Source organism: Tachysurus fulvidraco, chromosome 4 (assembly GCF_022655615.1).
Source record: "Tachysurus fulvidraco isolate hzauxx_2018 chromosome 4, HZAU_PFXX_2.0, whole genome shotgun sequence".
Lineage (NCBI taxonomy): Eukaryota > Metazoa > Chordata > Actinopteri > Siluriformes > Bagridae > Tachysurus > Tachysurus fulvidraco.
The window spans coordinates 5,590,605-5,616,126 of NC_062521.1; the positions used below are offsets into that span (position 1 = coordinate 5,590,605).

Here is a 25,522-nt window from a genome sequence, read left to right on the forward strand (position 1 = left end):
CTTTATAGTGGCCAAGGGAGCAAATCGCTTCAAACGTGTTGAGTCCTTGGGCCTCTATTGTAGATTGTAGTCTCATCCCACAGGATTTCCCAAGCACTTTACATCAAGAGATTGTTGTGCTGTAATCCTTGTAATAAAAATGTTTGTCTGTCTAACCAGCCTCCTCACTGTGAGGGTGCAAAACATACGTTCTCTGAAACGGCAATAATAACAGTGGATATACAGTAGGCATTTTTAGTTGTAAAGGTCTTTTCATATCCATTATCTGATTCTAAAACTTTTATTTTATTTGGTCAGCCTTATTGAAACTAAATCTGCTACCAGATTTTCTTCATGCTTGAGTTTGGTTTTATATGTATATTAAAATTATGCAGATACAGTTCAAGAGAAAACTTAGTTTTAAGGCTGTATATTCCCCTGCCTTTCAGTAACCCATCTATGTCTCCTTACCCTCACACACAGGCTGGTTGCCACTCCATGAACTGTTCTGCAGGCAGGTACGCTCCGAGGAGCCCCTCAACATATATCCCGCTTCGCAGGTGAAGCGCAGGAGGCTCCGAACACGAAACTCCTCTCCCAGGCGTGAGCCATGTGGCGGAACACCCGGGTCTCCACAAAAACCAAGAGCACCACCTGCAAGTGAGCATTATAGAGAGAGTTGGGTTTCAATTCATCAGCCTAGGTGAAAGGTCCCAAGGTTTGCATCAATAAGAACTATTTTTATTATAGCCAAGTCATATATTTCATTCAAATGATAGCACATGACGATATGTTTTATGATGATAAAACTTATTAGTTTTCCATTAAAGCTCTTACAAAAGCTGCTTGGTAGACAGCTGAAGCTTTTTTTTGTTGTGAATTTATGCTTAGATTTTAAACAGCATAGGTTCATTCTAATGCTTATCTTATATAATTGGAGACTGGAAAAACCTAATGTGCTAAATCAGGTGTGAGAGATCTCATTTGAACTTAATCACTGCCTTCAGGGCATCTGTTCCATCTGAGGTATACATCATTAATCCTGAATATACTGACTTGGGCATCAGTAAGATCTTGTTTGAGGTGTAAAGCTACACAGTCAGAGACATGCAATAAACTCAGCTGCTGAATTCCTTACCTGAGCAGTAGGGTGGTGAGCCACTCCAGCGTCCATCCTCCTGGCAATGGAGCGTGGCATTTCCCACTGGGGTTCGGCCTTGGCTGCAGGAATAACTAACTACTGCACCGTAGGTGAACTTCCTGCTTGAGAGGATGGCAAAGGGTGGGACGCCTGGATCACCACAAGAAATAGCTATAGGAGAGGAATGAGGAAGTAAGCAAGGGAGATGTGTCCTTAACAAAAAAAAAAACAGGAACTGTTAACATTTACACATCTTATTGTTTTTCGCGGTGTACTTTATATAAGGTGTGAATGTCACTGTAAAATGCAGTCTTTAACTGGTCACATACAGTATATAATGGCCCATAACATTAATCCCAGAGCTTGTTTCAGTAGCTTACAGCGGTTTAGTGGTACAGTATACTACTTGGCAAACTAGGCACCGTTATTTCTTATTCAGTGAAGTGCTGCACCCAATAACTAATGTAGGGCTTTCTTTTATCCAGTTACCTGTCTGTCATTACTGTTACATTTTAATTTGTAAAAAAGAAAAAAAAGCCTTTTTTTAATCATGTCTTTTTTTGCACAAGGATGAAGTTTCTTTTATATATTTTCAAAAACTTTCATCATGAAAATCAGGCCTTTTATAAAACATTTTGTCTTAATTTTCATACACAAAATTAGCAATACTGTTTGAATCAGAAAAGGAGACAGATAATATTACTCACAAAGGCACTTTGGAAGCGATCTGTCCCACAGGCCATTTGACTGGCAGGTGAGCACAGATGAGCCAAGCGGATAAAAGCCCTTCTTGCAGTGATACATCACTGTGTGTTGGTAGCTGAAGCTCTCAGGATAGCGATGTGAAGAATGACGGACAGCGTTCTCCACAAAGCCTGGATCAGAGCAGTTTACCACTATGAAAAGAAAATGGGGGGGGAGACCAAATAAGATGCTTAATGTCCTTAGGCACAGGGACAAAGCATGGAGGAATGTGAAGAGTGGCCATCACTTCTCTGAGTCTCTAGTGCAATTTCAGTCATTTGTTTGATCATTGAAGGATCGTGTCTACGGTGAAAATGACATCTGTGGCTGTATGCTTAAAGCTGTTCAGAATGCTTAAGTCAGATTTCATTGTGTTTAAATTGCATATGAAACATTTTATATATTATTTAAATCATTTTGTTGTATTAATTAAATCATGAATATAGAAGTATGCTGCCAAAACTACTTAAAATAAAAGTAGTCAAGGCTGACTATCCAGAACCTTGACAGCTACTGACATGCTGGAGCTAATACATAGGAGAAGCTATATTCTAAAACCCACCTTAGACAAGGGAGGCTGCACAGTTTTTGAAAACACCCACTTCAAATCATTAGGTGTACACCACTGAAAGTGGCTGTGGCAGATGGAGGTGCTTGGCCCTTTTTAGAATGGAAGTAATAAGCCTGTGGGACCATAGAGAACAGGCCAGCTACTACGCTGTGGTGCACTGAGATGATGGCTGCCATGCATACCTATAGGGTAGGTATGGACTTGCTGCAGTTTAGCAAAGTTTAAAATACAGCAATAAAGGAGGAAAAGTGTATAACAAATGGTTCACAGAATTCAGGTACCATCTCTGAGTGCTCCGTTTCAACAGTCTGCTACACCATAAAGAACCCCAGGAGATAAGCCGCTCCTAAGGTGATTGTTGAGGTTTTGTTAAATCAGTCATCATGGCCACACAAAGTCAAGTATCTTTCTCACCCCGTGCACAATGTTGTCTGATTGTGCCAGGACATTTCTACACCCGAGAACCAGCTAGATGAAGTTCAGAGACAGATGGACTGCGCTCAATTCTAGCTGGTGAGTGTGTTCTGACCTTATACTGGGGGGCACATTCACCTGTAACACTGAAGCACAGCCTGAGAGGAGAAATCCATAGTGGTAATCTTTTTCCTATTGAGTCACTCCCAAACAGAGTTCTATCAGGAACACCCTGCATCACCAGGAAGCTAATGCGTTGGCTCTGTTTTCTGAGGCATAAACATGTTAAAGTTAATTGCATTTGATGTCCGTTTGCAGGCTTTAGATCCCCTATTGTCAAATTAATAAAATAGTGGCAATGTGTTTGATAATTCACTGTGCTTTCCTTTAGATAAAATGTGCCTGTGCTTTGAAGGAAAAGCTGACAATTGAAACTCAACATTGGACCACATTTAGCACGCGTCTGTTGTGGGAGGGTGTGATCTGGGGGAGGAGCCAAAAGGACAGTGTGACAGCTGTAGTTTACTTTCAGTGGCCTATTTATGTTTTTTGCTCTCTCTCTCAAATGAGTGTATGAACTGTGTATATCTAGAGTACTGAGTAAGATAAAGTAAATGGGAGCTGGACATGCATGATATTTTTTATTGTCTTTATTTTGCCATCTGCCCCAATGCTCCAATGAGCCAAGTGAATAAAGGTTCCCATGGATCTGCTATGTTCACTGGGCATGGTGATGCTGATTTTTTAAATATTAATAAAACAAACAAATGCAACTTACACATAGTAACACAATTTAATGTTTCTGTTTCACTTGCTGCAAAATGTAACGGAAAATTTTGCCTATTTCACAACACCAGCAAATCCCTGTTTGTTTTCTAAAAGTGTTAATCAGGTTTCAACTTACATTTGTTAGATTTTAAAAGCAATAAAAAGAAATCTTGAGATGTTGCAGGAGCATAACTCTCTTACCTTTGCAGAGGGGCAGTGGGTTGCTCCAAAGGCCATTCATACGGCACTGGGCTCGAGCGGATCCGTGCAACACGTAGCCAGTGTTGCATGTAAAGTTTACTACGTCATTGAGGTTAAACTCGCTCCCATTTGTCCGCCCATTAGCTGGGTTTCCAGGATGGCCACAGGTAATAGCTGTTAATGAAAATGAAAGGTCAGAATGTACTACAATTACTCTATTATGTACACTCGATGTTGCCGAGACTAAAGGAAGACGGTTCCAGTTTTTTTCATAATATATGAAAAATAACCGAAGGGCAGGTTGCTTGTTACAGAATAAACATGATTTGAAACTGTAACCACAGCCTTTTAAAATTTTAAAACTACAGCCATTATTTATTTATTTTAAAAATGAACATACAGTATGAGAATCTAAGAATTTTGAGGAGGAGGAGGACGACCCTGGTATTTACCCTTAGCATATGGGCTGGTGGAAGTCGCATCCAAGAAGCCCTGGAATGCAACAAACTACACTTAGCTAGAGGACTTTTAAATGTTCTAGTGCTTTTAATTATTGTTGAATAATACATGCACCACAGTGGGGAATATATCTGGTACCTTTGAGTTCAGAGTTGGAGTTCAGCTATAAACCAAAATCAACCCGCATATCTCAGCATGCAACTATGGTCAGTCCTCTCTGACCCACAAAAGTGGGGGTGGTGGAACTTAACAAGAATTTTGTTGCATTTAACAAGGCCCCATTCATTTACCTATAATATGTGGATGATTTCCTACTCATTAGCCTGGGACCACTGGAATGCTTTATTGCTACAGGCATTGCAAGTTGCATATGGTCAAATCCTGTATTAAATAAGGTAACACACAGGCTGGGCATACTTAAACTTTATACTCAAATCCCAGAGATCCACTCAGCGTTCATATCAACATTCCTTTGGCCTAATGATGAAGTGGTAACATTTCTAAAATGAGTAAAAATTCTGCTGAAAGCTTCAGAAGAATACTTACGAACACAGACAGGCGCTCGACCTGACCACCTGTGGTCCTGCTGGCAAATACGAACTGAAGTCCCAATGAGGCGAAATCCCAGGTTGCACTGGTATACTACTGTGTCTCTGTAGCTGGAGCCATCACCGCTGATGTGGCCATTGGTGATGGGATCAGGTGAATCACAGTGACCAGCTACGATGTAGCAAAGCACAGTTGTTATAGTTTTGAACATAAATAAGTGTCCTAGTGATCTCTTTTCCTGCCTGTAACATGTTCCACTTTGACAAAACAAAAAAGTACTCCACCAGTCATTTGTCACTTTTTCTCCGAAAATAATTTTAGTAAAAAAATAAACTATTTGCATTAAACTAAAAATGTAAAAGGTTATTCAATAACAAAATTCCATAGTTCAGTGGTGTTGGCTTAAACAAACAGGTAGAGAGAAGACAGAGATGGGTTCAGATAATTGCTTTAAACCCTAAATATTATCTCTTGCATTTACCTTTTTGAATGCTCTTCTATTTAGTGTATGTGAATAGTCAGATTGTGCCTGAAATGTCACTTGCCACTATTTGTAAGCATTACATCAATTTCTTTTAACAAAACTGTATCTGTCTTTTAAAATATAGTCAACTACAGTAATGTATAGAATTCCACATTAATGCCAGATAGAATATTGTAGTGAACTAATATTTATTATTCAGGAAGCAACTTTTGAACTCCTTCAATGCACCATTAGATCCTAAATATGCCTTTAAAATGCTGAATCCTGCACATATAGAATTCTCTTACCTAGACATTTAATCTCCACTCCACTCCACAGGCCATTGGCCAGACACTCCCGCATGTGGGAGCCGACTAGCGTGTAGCCTGTATTGCACATGAAGATGGCTGTGGCACCAAAGGTCGTCAGTGTACCCATCTTCTTACCATTAGGAGGAGAAGGCAATTCCCCACAGGAGATAACTACAAATGACAAAGGCAAGCTGGAACAATTCAAAGTCAGGAAATGACTAAAAAGGTGCAAGGTAATGAGAGCTACCCGTAAGTGTTATTCATGCTTATCACGACTTCTGCATAAATGGAAAAGGAGGGGGGAAATCTTATAAGCTTCATGGTTAATGCATTTTTTTTTATTTATTGGAAGAGAAATGTCAACCAAGATTTCCACAATTTGATTAATAGAATTAGCACAAAAACATATTAGCAGATCCAGTAAATACTAAAAAGTAGAATGCTTTCATAACATTCAGCATCAGACAAGAGCCCATTATTTATAGTCTGTTCTCATTTAAAGCTTCCATTCATCTGAACTTTATCTGAACTCTGCAGTTGTAACAGCACTCTGTAGCACACCACAGCAATATTCATTTAAATTCAACACAACCCTTCTACAGTCCACACACATTTTAATATTGCTTAAAAGATATAATCTTGCATGTATCCATTAGTAGCAATAGGAAGTTATTTATCTTGAAGCCTGCAACCGTGGACCAGTGGGATGCATGGGTCTCCCAAATAAACAAGGCTTTCTCTTTGCTTTCTTTAATTAGCTATAGCAAGTTCGGTTGAAGATGCAATCACTGCTGTGCTGTCTGCTTATCTTGTTTAGGAGGTATAAACGGATATGTATGGAAATGTAAACATGTATGTAGAAGAAGAACAAATTACTGCAAGGAACAACAAAGTGCTGTAATAAGGTGTTGAAACATGACAAGCTTTCAAGGCCAGCAACTTGGAATAGATTCATCTGGAAGTTGAGACCAAAGGTCAAGCATATGATTTGCATAGTTTTTATACAGCAAACCATTCAGTGAGGCATTGTGTCCTGTGGATAGGGACATTGTCATCCTGGAAGAAATGACTTCCATTTGGATAGAAGTGTGTCATCTTAGTATAGTAGGTGATTAGTTGGAATAACTAGATTTGCATGGACTTCCTGTTCTCAGGGGAGACGTGTTCCCAAACCAAACAGTACAAAAGAGAACCCTGTCTGTCTGTTTAGCTAGCTATAGCAGTTCTGCTGCTGGTGTCCTATGATGGCTCAAGTCCAGTGATGTAGGGTTAAGAACAAATTACGCAACAACAGAAGGACTACAGTCATTGATTGCAAAATGTACAATCTGTAAATACAAACTGTAGTGTGTGAAAGAGTAATTCGGTGTATGCTTACTTTTGCAAGTCGACTTCCCCTCCAGTCCTTCCCAGGTTGCATTTGCTAAGCACTTGATAGTTCTTTGGCCCTCCAGGTAGTAGCCAGGAACGCAGCTCAACATGATCTGAGAGCCGAGTTCATTCAGCATGCCCGAGATTAGGCGCCATACCATGTTTTCTAAAAGCATACTCTCGATGTTGGGACACTGAATCGCTGCAGGATAAAGCCAAGAAAGCATTAATGGAAAAGCTTACGACTGGGAAATTGTGTATTGCAAAAGGCATGTCTGTGAAAGAAATGTTACATATTTGAACTTCATTCTCAGAAGGCTGACATATCATCTGTTTCTCTGTCAAGAATGCTTTCAAATTCAATTTCTTTGGTAAATTGGTATTTATTTGTTAATAAGAGACTGGTGTAAGACTGAGTTACTCTTTCTTGTAACAAACTGATTGGTGTTTCTAATTTGATGCACTAAGAGACCTTGAAGTTAAAGAACACATCTTTTTAGTCACAACGGGAACATGATGGTTTCAAAGGTAACTTTCAAATACTCTTTTGACTTCTCCAAACTGGGACCATTAAAAAAAATCTCACTTTATGTAATGCAATTACCAAAAAAAAAAAAAAAAGCTCATGCTGCCTCGTTTTAAAGAAACGTCAGTTTTAATGGCAGTTGACCTGGTACTGCAACATGTGCATCCATTATCAGGTTCCAGGCATATATCAGCTACAGAGACCATTACTAATTCCAGTCAGAATGAGGGAAAAGTAGGATAGGGACATGCCCCATCATAGCTATTTCCTGGTTTTAGTACCAAATGAGGAAAAATCAAGTCATTATCAGTCATTTTAGCCAATTACCTGCCCTACACCATTCTAAGATGGAGAGAATGGAGTTGAGAGAGGCCGCTCGATTAAGTGGTGGAAATTTGAACATGCGGTTGGCATAGAGATTAAAAAAGAGGAGGAAGAGACTCACGTAAGCAGCGAGGAGGACGAGCCACATTGCTCCAGGTACCATCCTGTAGGCAAACAGCAGATAGCAGGGTGGTATTCTCAGCCCAAAAGCCTTCGTCGCACTCATACCTCACAGTGCTACCCACAGTGTACTGTAGCCCATGGAAGGAGCCGTTGCCCGGGCTTTCTGGGACTCCGCATGATATTGCTGTCAATTGAAACACAGCACATTGTTAGTAATGTGTTGTACTACACAATGTAGTAGAGGACAGCTGCCAAACATAAGACCATCTTTGACTATAGCATCCTTCAAGACATATAGCAAAATCATTACAGTCTATAAGAACAGGTTATTTGGAATTATTTTAGGGAACAGTGGTGTAATAACAACAGTTCTTGAGTATCTATCTGTCCATCCTTCCTCCTACCCATCCCACCCATGGTGTGCACATGTGAGAAACACAAAGTTCAAAACATTAGTCCACATTACATCTGCTGTATGCATAATGAAACTTAATTAGATGGTGTGGTCAGATCTGAGAAAAAAATTGAACATGCAAACAGATGTTTCCTTTGCTTAGGGGAAAAGTAATGGCACCAATTAAAAGTGATTCTGTGGCAGACCTGATCCTGTAAAGGCCATAAAACTAACACAAACAAACAAACAAGCAAATAAATAAATAAAAAGTGTCAAGTCCTTGCCTTGGCCTCATTGACATTTGCACTGACTGCAATGAATTGTTCTTGCTGTTTAAATAAATGATTGGCTTTAATTAGCTCATGTTCTGGCTCTGTGCACTTGCTCACAATAAGGGAAGAATATCAATGCCATAACCTCCAATCCTTAGAAAGATGTCATGTACCTTTCCATAACTACCCGTAATGGCTGTCCCTGCTTGAAACATTAGGTTAGTTTGCCTCCTGACCTTTGCTCTCTCTCTCTCTCTCTCTCTCTCTCTCTCTGTCTCTCTGTCTCTGTGTTATAGAGTCCAAAATTCTGAGATCACATTGAAAAATAATTTGCAAGACTTTGCACTATTTCTAGGTCATTATTTAAATGTAAATTAAATTTACACACATGCTGTTAGCCAGTGTGTAGACCAATTGCTACAAAAGATATTTTCTCCAAAACATGCTGAACATGATTTTCTGTTGATTGATGATGGTATCCATCTACAAACACTTAAATTATAACCGCATTGAGATAGAACTAGATAATGGGAGGACCACTTACATAATAATTCCTTGTAGGCAGACAGCTGTGAGGGTACGTGCCTATCTTTGTGTTGTGTATGCGATTGCACATGCATTTCCACATAAGCTACACTTCTTCTCTGTAATATCTAAACAGGTAATTACCAAACATAAACTCCCCCCAAGCATGCACTCATAACAATCACATAATAATTAGCCCTGCATAAATTTCACCCATCTCCAACCTTCATGCAAATATATAACCTATTTCAGCTAGCTTGTCCTTTCCATAATGACTACATAGAGAGGCTTGGAGAAGGACTGTTTCTGCATCAGTGGCTCGAGGAAAAGTGACTATGTGGGCCAGAAACCAAGATGACGGGGGATCAGGGTAGAGGACTGTGTATGTGGGGGTAAAATCACACCCTTGTCGAAGGATAAATTAAACTTTATCAACAGATAAGCATGAACAATGAAATTACGACTGTGACACGAATCACATTTTTGTCTCAATCTCGACATCATAGCCAACACTTGGATGAAGGACACTCATCATCTCAGTGAGTGTTCTCAAAATAAATTATGTATTGAGATGGCATAAGAGACAGCAGATACTGGCGTATACAATAGGGCATTGTGGCTGAGTAAAGAAACAGCATCACAAAGGAACTGGAGGGTATATATTCATATTTAACTGGCTGTAGAGAAGGTTATGATAGACAAGCCCAGTCTTTAGATTCAGAAATTGTCAGATGGGTCTGACACACATGCATGCACACACACTCCTCAAATTGCCTTTATATACGTATATACACACACACTACAGGCTGAAACCAACAACAGGTGAATCATATATATTAAATATAGGACAGATATCATTATAGGGCAAAGCCATAAGAAAAGACAAAGGGAAATACCTTGACAAAGTGGTGGTGGGGCATCCCATTGATAAAGTCCATTTAGATGGAGTCGACATGTGGCATTGTCCTGGCCAACGAGCCTGTAGCCTGCATTACAATAATACTGAATTCGACTGCCAGGCCGCTCTTTTGTCCTGTTGGTGATCCCGCCATTCTTGGGTGGTGCACTCATGCTGCAATATGCCGCTATGTTTATTAAAAAAAAAAAAACATAGTACTGTATGAGATCATTGCAGGTTAAAAATGCAGAGACAATATTCAAGTAATTGTAGAGACTCAAATAATACTAAAGAGAAGGAGTCAGTTGCTTAATATTCTGAAAATGCAACACATACCAAAAGTACAAACAGAAACAAAACCCATAAACATCCCAAAAAGTTCTAAGCTTATTTATAAATCATCTTAATTAATAGCTTTCTTTAACTGCTGCCTTTCTAAGTATTTATGATTAGAATGAGGAGTCTGGAAGTTTAACAGAATACAACTGAATGAAGTTTTCATGTCATTAATCTTTAAGATTCATGCTTATGAACGGACTCATATTGGTGTGAAATTATAGGCCCTGGGAAACTTGGACCCAATTTCCTCAGACAACTGAAATCAAATGCAACATCACTAACTGAGATGATGCCTTTTACAAAATCTTGGCAGAGAGCAACTAGACTTCATACATACAAAAAACCCAACCCATGCAGCATGGCCTTCTAATTTACTTTGATAAAAAACCCAACGGAGTGTTTAAAATGGAAAGAAAATCCCCCACAGAAAGAGCTGAGCCTCTGCTCCCACCAGAGTTTTGTAAAGATAAAATGAGATAGACATGCATTACAGCCTGCTGTTCAATGTTTGCTCATTGTTCAAAGTGTAGCCGGTAGCTGTTTGGAGGCCTTCCCATATTATAATTTATTGGGGCTGCTGAACCTCTATGCAAACGTAACTGCTTCCTGCAGTGAAATGATTGTTGTTGCCCACCTCTCATTCCACAAAACAAAATATTGCTTTATATTTCAAAAGTAAAAAAAAAAAAAAAGAGAGAGAATGTTTGTATGTGTATGAAAAGGGAAAATAGAATTAATCACTTCCACCAGCCACTGCACATTATATATCAAGTTTGACCATTGGTCACAATGTCAGTTTGAGGCATGAGGCACGGAAACTATTCAGCGAAAATCATTACAGCATCTTTGACCTCTATTATATCAGACTCAATCAGCGGCACCCTGAAGGTACAAAACATCTGTTCCTACTCTAATGAGCGCTAACTAATAAAAAACTGACTTTCTTGCCTTTTCTGATCCAAAACTGCATCAGTTGGTGCAACAGTACTGGAGGACTTGGTAAGTAATCCAACCAGACACTAAATGTTATCTTTAGGTAGCACTGACCACAATAAACAGGACAAAAAAAATATTGATGACACACAAACCTGTGTAGCGTATTTTGAACCCCCTCTTGTTGGTGGCATGATCAGTTGACCACCTTAAGTAAAGCTGGTTGGTTTTGCTTGTGAAGTTCAGTTGTGTTGAGTGGTTTCCGCTAAGTGCCACCAACAACGGGCTTTGTCCAGATGGTCCTGGGAGACAAAACAAGACAGTGGCAACAAAATAAAACTACGAGATACGAGTTTATCTGTAATGCAATTACATACCTACATATATCTAACTGCACTGTAGTTTTATCCACTACATAAACTCAATACACTACACTTGCATCATATAGTTTAACTAAGAGTATAAAATAATATTAATTTGTATAGCATATTATGTAACAATATATAACCAAGTATTTTATTTGTGTTATGCCACAAGAATTAGGCAATAATTAAACTTATAAATTCATTGGGCAATTTTATCTGTTAATATTTCCAGTTATTGTTGAAATAAATTTATTTAAGATTTTTATTTATTTAATTTTTTTTTTAAAGTTGTAAGTGCTTTGAATATCAAAGTGCTTTTTCAAAATATTCCAGCCCAGGAAAACAGAACAGATGAGTTTCCCAGTTTCTTGGTAAAATGACATGCTGTTTTTTTTTTAGTTGTTTGTTGAGACATGTTCAACATTAAATCTAACTATGAACCGTTAAAACACTCAGTGCGTCATTTCATTAATAAATTAAACATTGCATTAGTAGTCAGATCACTGTGAAAGTGAAACAGCACACTCTAGACCATGCTGTTATGCGAAAATAACACACTTCGGGTGGTAGCAGAATTCTACTTCCAGCATCACATCCCACTGGTATGCATTATTTTCATATAACCACACAGTCTGTCTTGTGTTATTCCTTTTGTGAGGTAATGTAATACGACTTTACCATCAAAGATTTCCAGCTCATCAAACTGCTTTTCACTCTGAAACAACTCCACGTAAATGGAAATGGTATAGGAGGGCAACACTTTGATGATCCAGGAGCAGGTCTGGGAATTGGGGTAATTTTTTGGGAAGCCGGGACTCAGGATTACTCCAGACGACATGGAATGCTCCTCATTTGCAGGACATTGAGCTGTTGGGACATAGTCAAGTTAGCAAGTTACAGTACAGAATGTTTTTCCAAGGCCATGGTGCTACAACGAACAAAGACAGAGCTACATGGAACAACACAGAGCTAAGGACTTGAAATAAGTTACATAAAGCTTTTCTGTCAAACTAGTGCAAAGACAAAAGGCACAAAACTTTACATTACACAAAAGTAGCACCAACCAGAGTACATACTGTATATTCTACAGTACAAAGAATAACATTTGTGATTTCATACTGTTTAATCTGTGTAATATTTACAGAGGTTTATCATTAATAATAGCAGGACTCCTACATGACTGAATGTAAACAGATCACAATTACACTTATTAAATAGATGCTTTTAGAATCGAACATTTCACTGTCACAGTTCATCTCTTCTATCCCATGCTAGATCTTATACCAGTCTACTTCAATCCAGATCAATCCTTTTATCAGTCTCCTTCCTTGTCCCATGTATCATATCTTCATTCTGTGAATACTGAGAGTGAAGCTTCTTATACTGTAAGCAGCCTCACCATTTGACAATAAAGCACTCGGGAACTCTGACCTTTTTTTTTTTTTTTTTGCCATCTTCCTGCTCCCCCCCCAAGCAGTGCTGTGTATAATGTAATCAGCTCAGCAGGGTTTTTTTTTTTTGGATGCGTTTTTAAGCCTGACTGTTCAAGTTGTTTCCATTTACCTTCACACACTGGAGGAGGGCCTTCGAACTGCAGGTGGGAGTTAAGCTTGCAGGTGAGCTCATCGTTGCCGACCAGGGTGAACCCAGGTAAACACCGATATCTTACAATGTCACCTGTAATGTTACAGTATTATTCGTTTGACATTCTACTGATCATCAAGTGCAGAAAACAAGATCATCAATGATACCATCAGGCTGGATCGTTAAAGCATCTTTCACCTTCTGTAGCTGAATCCACTGAAATAATTTTTTGTATAATATAGAATTTTGTCAAACATATAATTTCTTTTTTGTCAATCAATAACTTGTAGCTGCTTGTATATTAACCATAAACAGAACCATTTTAAAGGACCTGCACATTTGAAAGTGTACAGCATATTGTATGTAAACAGGATATTTAGATGAAATTAATTCAGTTTAAACTCAGGTTGGTTCACCCTGTAGGTGGAAGAAAGCTAGATTCGGTAGCTTTAAACATTAGAGGTTGATTTTGGAAACTCAGTGTGGTGAAGATACCATCTGTTGTGTTACAAGGCACGTTTATCCGCAGACACGTGCCACATATTTAATAGTATCCTGTCAGGATCTTCCCTGAAAAGATTTCATATTTCTTTATCTGGACTCTTCGATTTCTTTGAAAACAGTACAATCAGCTAAATATAGTGTACATTGGGTAGTGACTGTCACATACCTATTTCATAGTCTCCATCTTCATACAGTATTTCTGCCTCGTCCACAGCAGGGGGAGGGGAGCATTTCTTCAGAGGATAAGCTGAGAAGAAAGGAAATATTTTGGAGAGCTTTGCCTCATTTTTTTTTTAAAACTTTATTTCAAGCTGCTTCTGTAACAAAATCTGTCAGGATTATATACAATAACAGTATGTGAAATTGTTCTATATATCCTATACTGAAGCAGGAGAGCTTCAGATCACCAAACATACACATGTAAGAGAAAGAAAATACACAATAGGCTTTTGAGCTGTTACTATAGAAACCATAAAGTATATTAATATCAACGTTGTTTAATTTCAGCTGCAACTAATAAAGTTAGAACAACACTGCTGTCATTGGACATTTATGGGCAAAATCTTTGCTTCTGTTTTGTTGTGGTGTGCGTACAGTACAGTATATATTCCTTGTCTTGAAATTGAAAGAAAGCAAGCCCCCTTTTTTCCTGTAGTTTACACATTCTGACACAAATAGCAAACAAACATAAAAAGAGGTGTCTTTTTCTGACAAGTCTGATCCTAAAAAATGCTGATGTCATCAGAACCAGTGGCTGCATGATTGAATATCGGATAACAAGATGAATCTTGTGTTTTAGCCATTTCCCCTACAGACTTTGCGTGATATGTATTGGTTCAGTAGCAACATATTTTTTCATTTAGAAGAGAAACTAACCGTGGAAATTGAGGACAAAGAATCCGCTCGTGGAGAAGTCACTGTGAAACTTGATAAGAACCTGATTGAAAGAACTGTATGCTGATTCCAGGGCTGTATTGCCACTGAAGATTCCAAGCTGTGGGTTGCTTTGTTCTGGTCCATCCCTGCAAGAAAGCGAGTGCACATTGAAAATGCATTACTCCCAATTCTTGCATTAAATAGTTTAATAATGCCTTGCTTTTTTTTCCCCCGGAGTAGTTGGAGAAAATTGATTTGCTTTCAAATCTATGGCTGGATTTTGTGCTGACTTTCATGTGAAGCCATTTCATTACAGGCCATGTTGAATGAAAACCAGGAAAAATGATGACTTAACAGAGTAGCCCACTCTTTTAATGGCTTTTGAAGATTAATGGCCTACGTAACTAAGAAAGGGCTCAGATAGCCTGCACTTTCTTCAATGCTACACATCTTTTTGATCCACTTAAATGGAGGTGTCAGAGAGAAACGAAATAAAATGGCTTGTATGATATAACTATAATGTTAAATCTAGTAATGAACAGATCTCCAGATTCCAGACAAACCATGCGTAAGGATGTAATACTTTATCATGGGATAAAGGTGATCAGTCAGTAGAACTACTACAGTATGATGTTTCCCTGTAAAGGGACTCAAACTATTTCAGTAAAATGCCCTCATGGCAAAACAGTTAATTTCTCACCAGTCTGTATGTATGTATAGACAATTATAAATCTTGAAGATTTAATTATATATATTTGAAAACTTTTATAAATGTATTCTTGGATGTTTAACATCATACACATAAAGCTTTGTTTAGTTGATTATATACTACTAATAAATAATATTCTTAGAGCAATAACCGTTAAACAATAATGTTCATTGCTCAATCATTTTTGTGCGTCCATTTCAAACAACAACCACAACAAGAAAAATGTCAGAAACCTGCTACATGGTTTCCTGGTATATATGCTTTCATTTACATTTTTACAGCATTTAGCAGACATCCTTATCCAATGTGACTTACATTGTTCAGGAGCCCAGCAGTGGCAGCTTGGTCGATCTGGGATGACAACTCATGACCTTCTGATCAGTAATCCAATGCCCTAATCCAATATTCCTAACCCTAACCACTAGGCTAACACATTCCCTTTTATTAACATGCCACAAAATATTATTTGCATTATTTTATTGAAACCATTATAATATCCCTATTTCCTGTTAATATGACAAGATTGACTGACATTTGTCATTTTGTGCCATGTGTCATGTGAAAACTCCAAGGTTTTCAATTTTTCAACTCGCTGCCAAGTATTTAATCCTTAAATTTGATTCGACTTTGGTTGCTGCAATCCTAGATCTCACAGTGATTTTATTTAACAGATTTCCTCATTTTTCCCAAAAAGGAATTCTTGGCTACACCACTGTTTTGTGGTCAGGAATCTTTAGAAGACTCTGCGTTTCACAGTTGAGAAAAACAGTTCTTTTTTTGGTGTGATCAGGGATGAGAACTTACCACACTGCAATGTAGTCGGTTACAGGCTCGGTCTGGAGCAGTGTAAAGTTGATGTACACTCCATGGCCATGTGGTACGGTGATGAGCCACAGGCAGTCCTGTGAATCCGGATACTCGTTGGGGTATCCGGGTGAAAAAATTGTACCGTTCAGCGCCGTCACATTGTAGCCACAGGGTGCTGTGCACAAAAACATACACAATTCATGAACAAGGACTAAGATAATTTATCTTTCCCAAGAAAGATATTCATGGCAGATGATCAGCAGTGGGGAAGTGCGACATCATCATACTAATGATAGCGTCGGCAGGCAGGGAACCATGGCCTTCTGTTCAGATTTCTAGAGGATTAAAGAAAAAGAGGGGGGTTCCACAAAGTGGAAGATAGGGAGAAAGAGAAAGATGGTGCAAGCAGTGTTACAGTGGTGGGAGAGGGGTGGTGGTGTCTGGTGCTCAGAGACAGACAGAAGAAAGAGAAAATGTGCAGTGCTGTTGATTGATTATGGGCCAGACGGCTTTCACACTGCACTACTCTGATTGATCATCAAGGCTGCAATTTAAAGCAGGTCCCTGTAGCCTTGGTCTCCACTGGATCAGTCTTCAAGGTGCTTAATTAAAAGGCAGCTTTCGGGGAAAAAAGCAGTCCTTGATATGCTGTACCAGTATAACACAAAGCAGCAACACTTCAGTTAAAGAGGCCTTTGGGGCTTCAGAATAGTTAGCGAAAATCTGTAAAATTATTACAACTGCAAACTTGGAGCAAATATAAACCACCATCTGCCTCTGAATCATTAAACAAGAAAGATCAAGAAGGGGCAAAGATGAACATTATCAGGAGCATTGCAATGTTTGTCACTTACCTTCACAGCGTGGAAATGGATGGTTCCATTTACGGTTGGTTCCATGCTGGCATGTTAATACTGGATAACCAACCAGAACATATCCAGGATAACACTCAAATGTAATGGACTGCCCTGCACTGAAGTCACTGTGGATTATATATCCATTAAGGAACGGATATGGGTCTTGACAATTTTGTAAGTGATAGGCTGGAAGAAAAACAGAGACATATGATACTGGAATATTGTAGTATGTTTTCAGAAATTCAGAAAAATCAGGCATGCATGCCTTGTTTTAAATAGTTTTCATATTCAGTTTGTTCATTATCTATTATGAATGATCATCTATTCTACACACTTCAGTGCCTTTCTGTGATATCAAAAACACATAATTGATTTCTTCCTCAGGCAAACAAACACAGGAAGCTTACAAATCAAATCAACTCTTGAACCTCCATTGGGGGAGAGAAGAATAGGGGATGTAAGAAGAGGCATGGATGCTATCTGACCTACAAGTAGGCGATGAGGACAAATGGTAGGTTACTTCTTATCACGTTTTTATCAAGTCAGAATCAGAATTACAATGTTTATATCCACGTATTGATTTGAAAAAGTTTTTTTCTGGAACAAAACAAATCTCACATGCCAGATGGATCCCATCCCCACACCTTCCACCAGACACTCAAACAAACACTGTAGATGCCTCTTATTTTCAGAGGGGTGCTATGATCCCTGTCATTCCCTAAAATGCACACCGAGCTTTTCAGAAGAAAAATGCTGTGTGGGAAGGGAACTTGGTAAGATTACCTGAAACCATGGAGATTGTACAAGTAGCTGCAGGTGGTTTAAAAACATTCACATGCAGCTATTGATCCCCCCCCCACCCAATTTTCCCTAATTTGGTCACCTGCCAATCACCACCAGAGAGTAGCCAAGCCTTTTGAAGCAAAACAGTACGATTCCAGTAAGGGGATTAATACAGTCAGGAATGAAAAGCTGTTGCTCACCTTGGTATGTGAGCCTGAAGCCCTGGCGATTTTGCGAGTGGTCGCTGTAGAAGTGGATGACTGTCTCATGAGTTGTGCTCAGGAGGGGAGCAGGAAGTTCACTACCGCTGTACTGGCCAATCAGTGCGCTGCTGTGCTGAGGCCCATTACGCACCTCCAGGAAGTCATGGTTATCTTCAGTAGTGAAGTTCAGGAACTGGATGTGTGCTCCTGCAGGGTGTGGAAGCAAGCGGATTACGGCACTACACAAATGGCCAAATGCCTGTTCAAAAAGCATCCTGTGGTTAAAAACACTGAGTGCAGCCAGCATGCTAAACTGCTAAGAATGGGCAAAGTTCCAGTGGCTTTTAACTTACATTATCACCTGCAGGAAAATTCACACAATCTACTTCTGCTCATTAATCACCTCATTAGTAAGTGTAAGGCAACAAGAGGACGGGGAATAAAATTGTTAAAACTTGTACTATTTACTATTTTTAACAAAGTGTCTTTCAAAAACACATCTTTCCTTTATAATACACCAACATAACACCTACACTACATTACCAGCAAAATAAATGTTTGGTTTTTTAATTAGTTTCGTAATAATTGCGTATAGGAAAACTTTGTGACTTGTAAACATTCACCCTGTGCTTTTTGGCGAAGATAAGAGTTCAGCCGATATCACATCCAGTATATAACATAACTGGTGGATAATGTGCTTTCCTTGAACGACCATTAATGTCCACATCATGCATCAGATTTGATTTCAGTGACTGTGATTGTGAAATGGTTGTTGGCGCCAGATGGGCTGGTTTGAGTGTTTGAAAACCCGTTGATCACCTGGGATTTTTTTTTTAATCTCTAAAGATTCTCTAAAGATTAGAATGATGCAAAAAATTGATGCAAAATGCAAAAAATTAATAAAATTCAGTGAGAAGTGGTGATGAGATGACAGAAGAGAATATTCAAGACTAGTTGGAGCTGAAATGATGACTACGGTAAATCTAGTAACCATTATGTACCACCATGATGTACAGAAATGCATCTCGGAATGCATGTCACGTGAGGTGGATGAGCTTCAATAGCAGGAGAATCCGTTGGGTTTCCCCCTTGTTGTTTGAGCATAGTAGCATGATGTGCTACTTAAGAAACTTTGTCAGAGGGTCCACATAATCTCCCAGCTGCCTTAATTTGTCTCATAATGCCCATGGTCCCGTATCTCGGTACACTTTATCACAGATCTGCCCTCCTCTCAGGGCCAAACCTTTATATTAGTAGTGATAGACTGCTGTGCTTAGTCCCTCCGGCTCATTCTACTTCCATCTGTAGCTACAGCATTTGAATCAGCAAAACTTCTGTCACAGCATCTTTTCAGACTTCACTTTCCTTTAGTAAAAGGACATTGTGTGTCTGTCTGTGGACTGCAGTTTACATTGTATGAACGGATGGCATTGTTATCACTGGGGCATTGCGATTAGTGTTTTTACCACAGTTTGCTTCATGTTTCCTGATTTAGTCTTGTCTAGTTTTGAGCCTGTTTGCTGATTAACTAAACAATTGCCTGCCTAGTGTTTCCGAGAATCGTTTGCCTTTTTTTACTACATTGTTGTTAATAAAACCAGAAAACATGCACTTGCATATATCGGTCTGCTTAGTGACATTTAACTGTTGGAAGGATTTACAGCATTTTAATAGGATATTAATTCAGCCTGACTCTCTACATATTGCTAGTTTTAGTTTTATTGTGCATTTGTGTGTTTCTCTAATTCTCTTCCATTCTAAGGAAAAAAAACAGAAGAGGCATTTTCTTATAATTATGAAAATATTACTGATAAAGTTGGGTTCATATTAGATATTCGCCACACGTTCAAGACTCTAATGTAAACAGAATTTAAATAAAACCTGTGGAAGTTTAATTCACAGAAGGCACACTATTGTGTGCAACCATTTGCACATTATCATATGCATATAGTTTTGTTATCATTATTATTTACATATGGGTTTCAACCTACACGTTGCAGGTGACAATTTAAATACCATGTGTGTAAAACAATAAAGTAGATCTAAAAGTGTGATATCATGATGAATATCCAATATAAAACCAACTTTACACAACCACGCTCCTGAATTGGTGACAAGGTGTTGACTGTTGATTACTTTTCCAGAACAGTATGAATTTGATTTATAATAATCTCATAATAAAAAGCAGTAGATACATTTGCCCACATTGAAGACATTTTCACCTGCTTAGATATAATTCTTTTGCGTCGTACCTAAAATACTTATGATTTCAGGTCAATGCAATCACTTCTCCTGAGGCTGTCCATTTATTCATGGGGTGGAAATATATTAAGCAACTGAGAAATCAGTTTAAAATGTATAACCAAAAGTCAGATGAACCAATTTGCAATTCATCAGCCGAAGTCTCTGAATTGAATTAACTTAAACTCGCTCAACCTCAAACTCGGACGTTATTGCCAGAGCTCTGTAGTGAAGCGATATGGGAAAGATCAGAAAGAAATGCAAGTGTCCAAGAGGAAAAGGTCGAATGTGATGCTGGAATTAAACAAAGTCACAACAGCCAAGACTTCAGATCTGTAAGTCTTGCTCCACTGCTGAGTGCTAATATTTACAAATGTATGAATACTAATTAATAATTCTAAGTTCCAATACATAAGGAACTCCATCAGCTCCATGAACTCCTAAATCTGGATCCACTCCATTCATTATCTCCAAGCCAATAACAAGGCAGTATATACAGTACAGTCACTGATCTATTTAAATACTGATGGTAAAAGTTAGGGTTAAATTTAGAATTAAGTTTAGTTAACAAATTCCTTTTGGTATTTGGTTTAGATTCAAGTTAGTTTACTCACCATATCCGATGGGCAAGAGGATCCTCCATGTACAGTCCAAGTTGCCAGGGTAGTTTCCAGGGAAGCCAGGGCTCAGTATCACATTACTCATATCGTTGAGCGTGCCACCACACTTGGCTGGTTTCAATAACAACCATACAGGACAAATGATAAGCTTTTTGTGATATTTTTAATCTAAGAGCAAAAATATATGCATGAGTTATAACAGGCAATGCCCTGTGTGTAGTGGGGTGATTATACCGATGCACAGTGGAGGTGGGTAGTTCCAGCGTCGTACAGTGCCTGGCATACATGTGATGTGAGAATGACCCTAAAAAAAAAAAAATCAAAAAAATTGACACACAAAAGAAAGGCACAAAAGAATATTGTTTTTATCACCATGCATTAATGCTGAATACATTTTTCTAAATATCTTAAAAATCTAAAAGTGAGTTGCTATCAGAATCCAAGTTGAAATGATGTAAGCGCAAATTTACAGACTAATTAGTTTCTCCATGATCAGCAAGTCACTGAGTAGACAATTTAACTGGTGTGAAAGCTAGGACAGGCACTAAAAGGTTTTTTCAGGGTATGTGACAATTTTTATTTTATTGAGGCATTTAGCTGGTCTCCATTATTATTTTTCTAAGGGGAATAAAACTCTTTTGGTTCCAGGGGGTCTGATTAGGGAAACCAGAGTGTGCATTGTTCCTTACTTGCAGCACGTATCCTGGCTCGCAGCTGAACGATACCACTTCGTTCACCATGTACCGATCCCCACTCTTAATGCCGTTGGCCGGCACGACTGGCTCTGGACATGCGGTCAGGCCTACAGCTAAAAACAAAAAGAAATAAAAGATCACTAAACAGCATCACTCACTGCCAAAAAGTAACCCAAACAAAACAAGTAGCTAAATATCACCTCACAGCCTCTGCAAAAACACTTCATTTGTAACAGACAGGTTTTGACTGAGAAACGGCTGGAAAGAAGAGCTAGTTAGTGACCAGGGGGACTTGATTGATTTAAGAATGAACAGCCCTATAGTTCCTATAAATAGCCAAAATATAGATATATAATATTTAAAGTTTTCAGCTTTGGAGTATCCCAACATAAGAAATATGCATCGTATTTATATGCATGCCACATCATAAGCTCCAAAAGCAAAAGATGACAGGCAGATCAGAGCTTTTAGGTGCTTTTAGAATACGATGATAGAAAATAGAGCATTTTGTTTGCAAATAATTTACACTGCATTTGACTATGTGCGTTCAGTTTTTTTATCCTTCATAATGGCAACCACATTTATCTTAGTATATGAAATCAAATGACTGACACAGCGTGTCTCTTGAATAAGTGACCAAGTTGCCCCATGCCGGGAATCATAATGCGCATTACGTCTCTAATTCAGAAATGACATTTCAGCCTGTGTTCAGATTCTCAACTGAGCCACTACTCCACTAGAGCTGATTGTTATTATTGTACTTCTATGGACCATTACACTGGCGGCGGGCCTAATTGGGCTACATGTTGATGGAGTGTGCCATAACTCTGAGATGTATTTAGAGTTCACTGATTTACTGCGATTCCGTAGAAAAGAGAGAGCGGGGAAGCTCAAGGAGCCGGAAAATTCCGGCACTATTTTTTTTTTTTTTTTTTTGCAGCAACCTGATAAGCATGATGGCATGCATTAAGATAAGAGAAGTGCTTAATGCTCTTTTTAAGGGAGCATCATTTTGTGTTACATCGCTAGCACTAGCCGCTGAGCAGCTTTCTAAATGGATGCAGGCAGAGAAGCAGACAAATTGGACCGTGTCATTGAGGGGACTGAGGATAGAAACAGACAAATGAGGAGATGTGGGGAAGTGAATTAGGTGAGGTGGTGTACATCAGGGCTGGGCAGATGAAAAGCCATGCTCTAAACACATGGACACGCATACACACACATCCATTTTCACAGAGAGGAACCCTGATGCTATCTGAATCTGACCGTTGGTCTGAACTGCATCCCAGAATACAAAGAGGAAAACAAAATGCTGCTTCTTTAAATTCCAACATCAGAAATGTACACCCTAAGAGGAAATGACTTTCATTACAATGCTTACCCCAAAAACCCAGAAGAACTTAATAAAAGTAAAGCTGTACAGTAGGTGCAACACTGGACACAAGAAAAGACTCCCAATTGTTTCTGCTTCCATTCTAATCAAGCCCTTAACGATAATATTAGACTGTATTCTATAGTGTATTGTATAGTGTAATTTCAATTATAGTGTAAATGGCATGGCAGAGATAAGCAGGCATATTAAAATAAAAGAGAGAAAAAAGGGATGTTGGAATGAATGTTACAGCTGCTACAATGCAAGTTTGTTATTCGTGCTCTTTACTCTGCAAAGTTTGGTATGTACAAGTGCTTTGTAAGTGGGTGTATGAATGCCAAAGTTATGTGCACGACTGATCATAATAAATAAATTGTTCATTTGCACTGAACCACTACAAGGTCAGACAGGAGAACGGGCTGACAAACACAGCACGTTCTTTACTCACTTTTGTACTCCAGGTGAAATCCAGCAGCGACGACGCTGATATCAGTATGAAAGTGTAAGTAGAGCTGGTTAGATGTGCTGTTTAACAAGGCCGGTGCTGTTGTACCTGAGACAAATAATAAAAGGCAGTCAACAGAGAAACCAAATTTAAAAACACTTCAAATGCATCATGACTGTCAACAGTCAACAACATTTTCTTTTGTTCAGCCCAAGGATGATTAAATTTTGTTACCACATGAAGTCAAACTGTGTTTTGAGGTCATTCAAGAAAGTTGGATAAAAAAAATCAAACATATTTTGACAGACATTAGTAGTTTAGGTTTGTTACTGGCCTTCCATTGCCTTGAAAGAACCTTTATCTCATGTTTAAAGGGGAGTTTTTACTGCTTTGTGTGCCATCACATTCTTTTTAATAACAAGATACAGCCATTCTGTATATTTTGTATGATGTAAATTAGTTCATTGTTATTTAACCGACCCCCAGAGATTATTTTGAAATACAGTGAATTATATTGAAGAGAAGTAACTGTAATTAGAATTGTGAGGTTATTATTGTAAGGCTTTTGTGTGCTTCTGACATTTTGGAGCACACACATGGCACTCATTCTGAAATTCATTAGATGATCTGGTAACATTTTTCAGACAGAATTCAGGCCTGCTTCAGAGAAAGGAGTAATTATGAGTATTCACAAATGTAAAGACTCCATTTCCCCAAGCTATGTACTGTAAGCATTGTAAACACTGAAATTGGTCTGAATTGGTCCATATTTATAGTTTCTTAAGCATGTGTAACAAAGACCACTGTTCAATACTTGTATTGAACAGAGTGAAAGCTACATTTTATTAATTCGACAAATTAAATGTGTTAAACATTACAATCCTATAATTTGCACACATCATGTTTTCATGACCTTTATTTAAGCATTTGGTCTTCATTAATTTTTCTGCACAAGTAACTATTGGAGCATAATATAAAGTAAAATAATACCGTGTGCTGGATCACGTGCCATGTTACAAGCTGCCAAATAATGAGGATGGAAGCCGTATTGTTAAATGCAATTTTGCAGTCATTAATCTGATTATTACAATTAGGACTATTCATGCAGCGATACACTAGACTCTAAATACATTTTTAATTCAATTCTTTATTTATAAATCATCATATTAGTCTTTATTAGTCCTTTTCATTTTTTGTCTCTTAGTTTTATGTTATTCTGTGTTATGTCTTGTATAATTCTACACAATTCTACTATCTGGCAACCTCTGAAACATGAACGATCAATAAATTCAGGTAAAGTGTATAAACTTTATTGGAAGCCTAAAAATGTACTTGTTTGTAACCCATCCCTGAAAATTTATATATTTTACTCATTCACTATATCATCATCAGCCACAGTAAAATCTGTGAAATATTTAGCGATCCCTGGCCAAATAATGACTAAACGGTGGCTTTTTTTTGTCCAGTTCACAACCTGTAAAGGCCTGAGTCATGCTATTCTAGCCAATAGTAGGCAGGTATTAGTCCTAGTGCATTACACTGATGACTGAAGCTGGAAAAACGCTTTTTTGCGCTTGAATGACCTGACTAATAATTTCTAGATGAGGTCTGACAGGCCCAATAGAGCCCCATCCAGTGTCTATCTATTCAGCACATCTTCATTTCCATGAGCGAGACAGCAATCTACTGCATTCTTATACCTGTCAGATGAGACTATGATGTGCCTAAATAGATTTTGCTGGATTGAATATGGTGCATTCAGGGCACTGCATTACTTTGGCTGCCAGCAGCAATTGTTACGACAGAGAAACTTCTCACAGGAAATCTCTCTGTTAGTGATACACAGATTTAGTTTGTGTTCCACCTATGTGATTGGTGGGGAGCATTCATCCTATCTGCATTAAATATTTCAATGTAAGGTGCATTAATATGCGATATATTAATACTTGCATGCCAACTAAGTCACTAATCCTTTGCACATCCAGGAAATAATGAAGCCTACTGTATACATTAAAAGCCACCAACTAAGTCATTTTTGAATAGCCATTAATAATGATAATAGTTAAACATGAACATTTTGTACACAGCGTAGCTTAACCCCAACTATTTATATAACTTTGGACAAATTCATATTAATGGCACTGACTACAGAAATG

General features: G+C 38.4%; 1 protein-coding gene and 1 long non-coding RNA gene across 7 annotated transcripts in view; one reads left to right on the forward strand and one right to left on the reverse strand.

Annotated features, from left to right (window-relative positions):
* LOC113655229 overlaps positions 1–18,070 on the forward strand; it is a 61,850-nt gene extending 43,780 nt beyond the window's left edge. The window contains exons 3-6 of the long non-coding RNA XR_003443650.2: positions 463–697; positions 5,629–5,833; positions 17,392–17,518; positions 17,633–18,070. This is a non-coding gene — a long non-coding RNA (uncharacterized LOC113655229). The remainder of the gene's footprint in view (positions 1–462; positions 698–5,628; positions 5,834–17,391; positions 17,519–17,632) is intronic.
* LOC113655221 (CUB and sushi domain-containing protein 1) overlaps positions 1–25,522 on the reverse strand; it is a 334,957-nt gene that overhangs the window by 18,796 nt on the left and 290,639 nt on the right. For all 6 annotated transcript variants that reach the window (XM_027165618.2, XM_047811980.1, XM_027165619.2 and 3 more), the window contains 21 exons: positions 23,370–23,474; positions 21,544–21,662; positions 21,089–21,158; positions 20,849–20,965; positions 17,991–18,200; positions 17,005–17,193; positions 16,148–16,325; positions 14,635–14,780; positions 13,925–14,005; positions 13,234–13,347; positions 12,349–12,537; positions 11,461–11,607; positions 10,032–10,220; positions 7,943–8,128; positions 6,979–7,173; positions 5,598–5,771; positions 4,824–4,997; positions 3,819–3,992; positions 1,828–2,016; positions 1,118–1,291; positions 451–633 (listed from right to left, as the gene is read on the reverse strand). In XM_027165618.2, the coding sequence (XP_027021419.2) occupies positions 451–633; positions 1,118–1,291; positions 1,828–2,016; positions 3,819–3,992; positions 4,824–4,997; positions 5,598–5,771; positions 6,979–7,173; positions 7,943–8,128; positions 10,032–10,220; positions 11,461–11,607; positions 12,349–12,537; positions 13,234–13,347; positions 13,925–14,005; positions 14,635–14,780; positions 16,148–16,325; positions 17,005–17,193; positions 17,991–18,200; positions 20,849–20,965; positions 21,089–21,158; positions 21,544–21,662; positions 23,370–23,474 (3,303 nt within the window). The remainder of the gene's footprint in view (positions 1–450; positions 634–1,117; positions 1,292–1,827; positions 2,017–3,818; positions 3,993–4,823; positions 4,998–5,597; positions 5,772–6,978; positions 7,174–7,942; positions 8,129–10,031; positions 10,221–11,460; positions 11,608–12,348; positions 12,538–13,233; positions 13,348–13,924; positions 14,006–14,634; positions 14,781–16,147; positions 16,326–17,004; positions 17,194–17,990; positions 18,201–20,848; positions 20,966–21,088; positions 21,159–21,543; positions 21,663–23,369; positions 23,475–25,522) is intronic.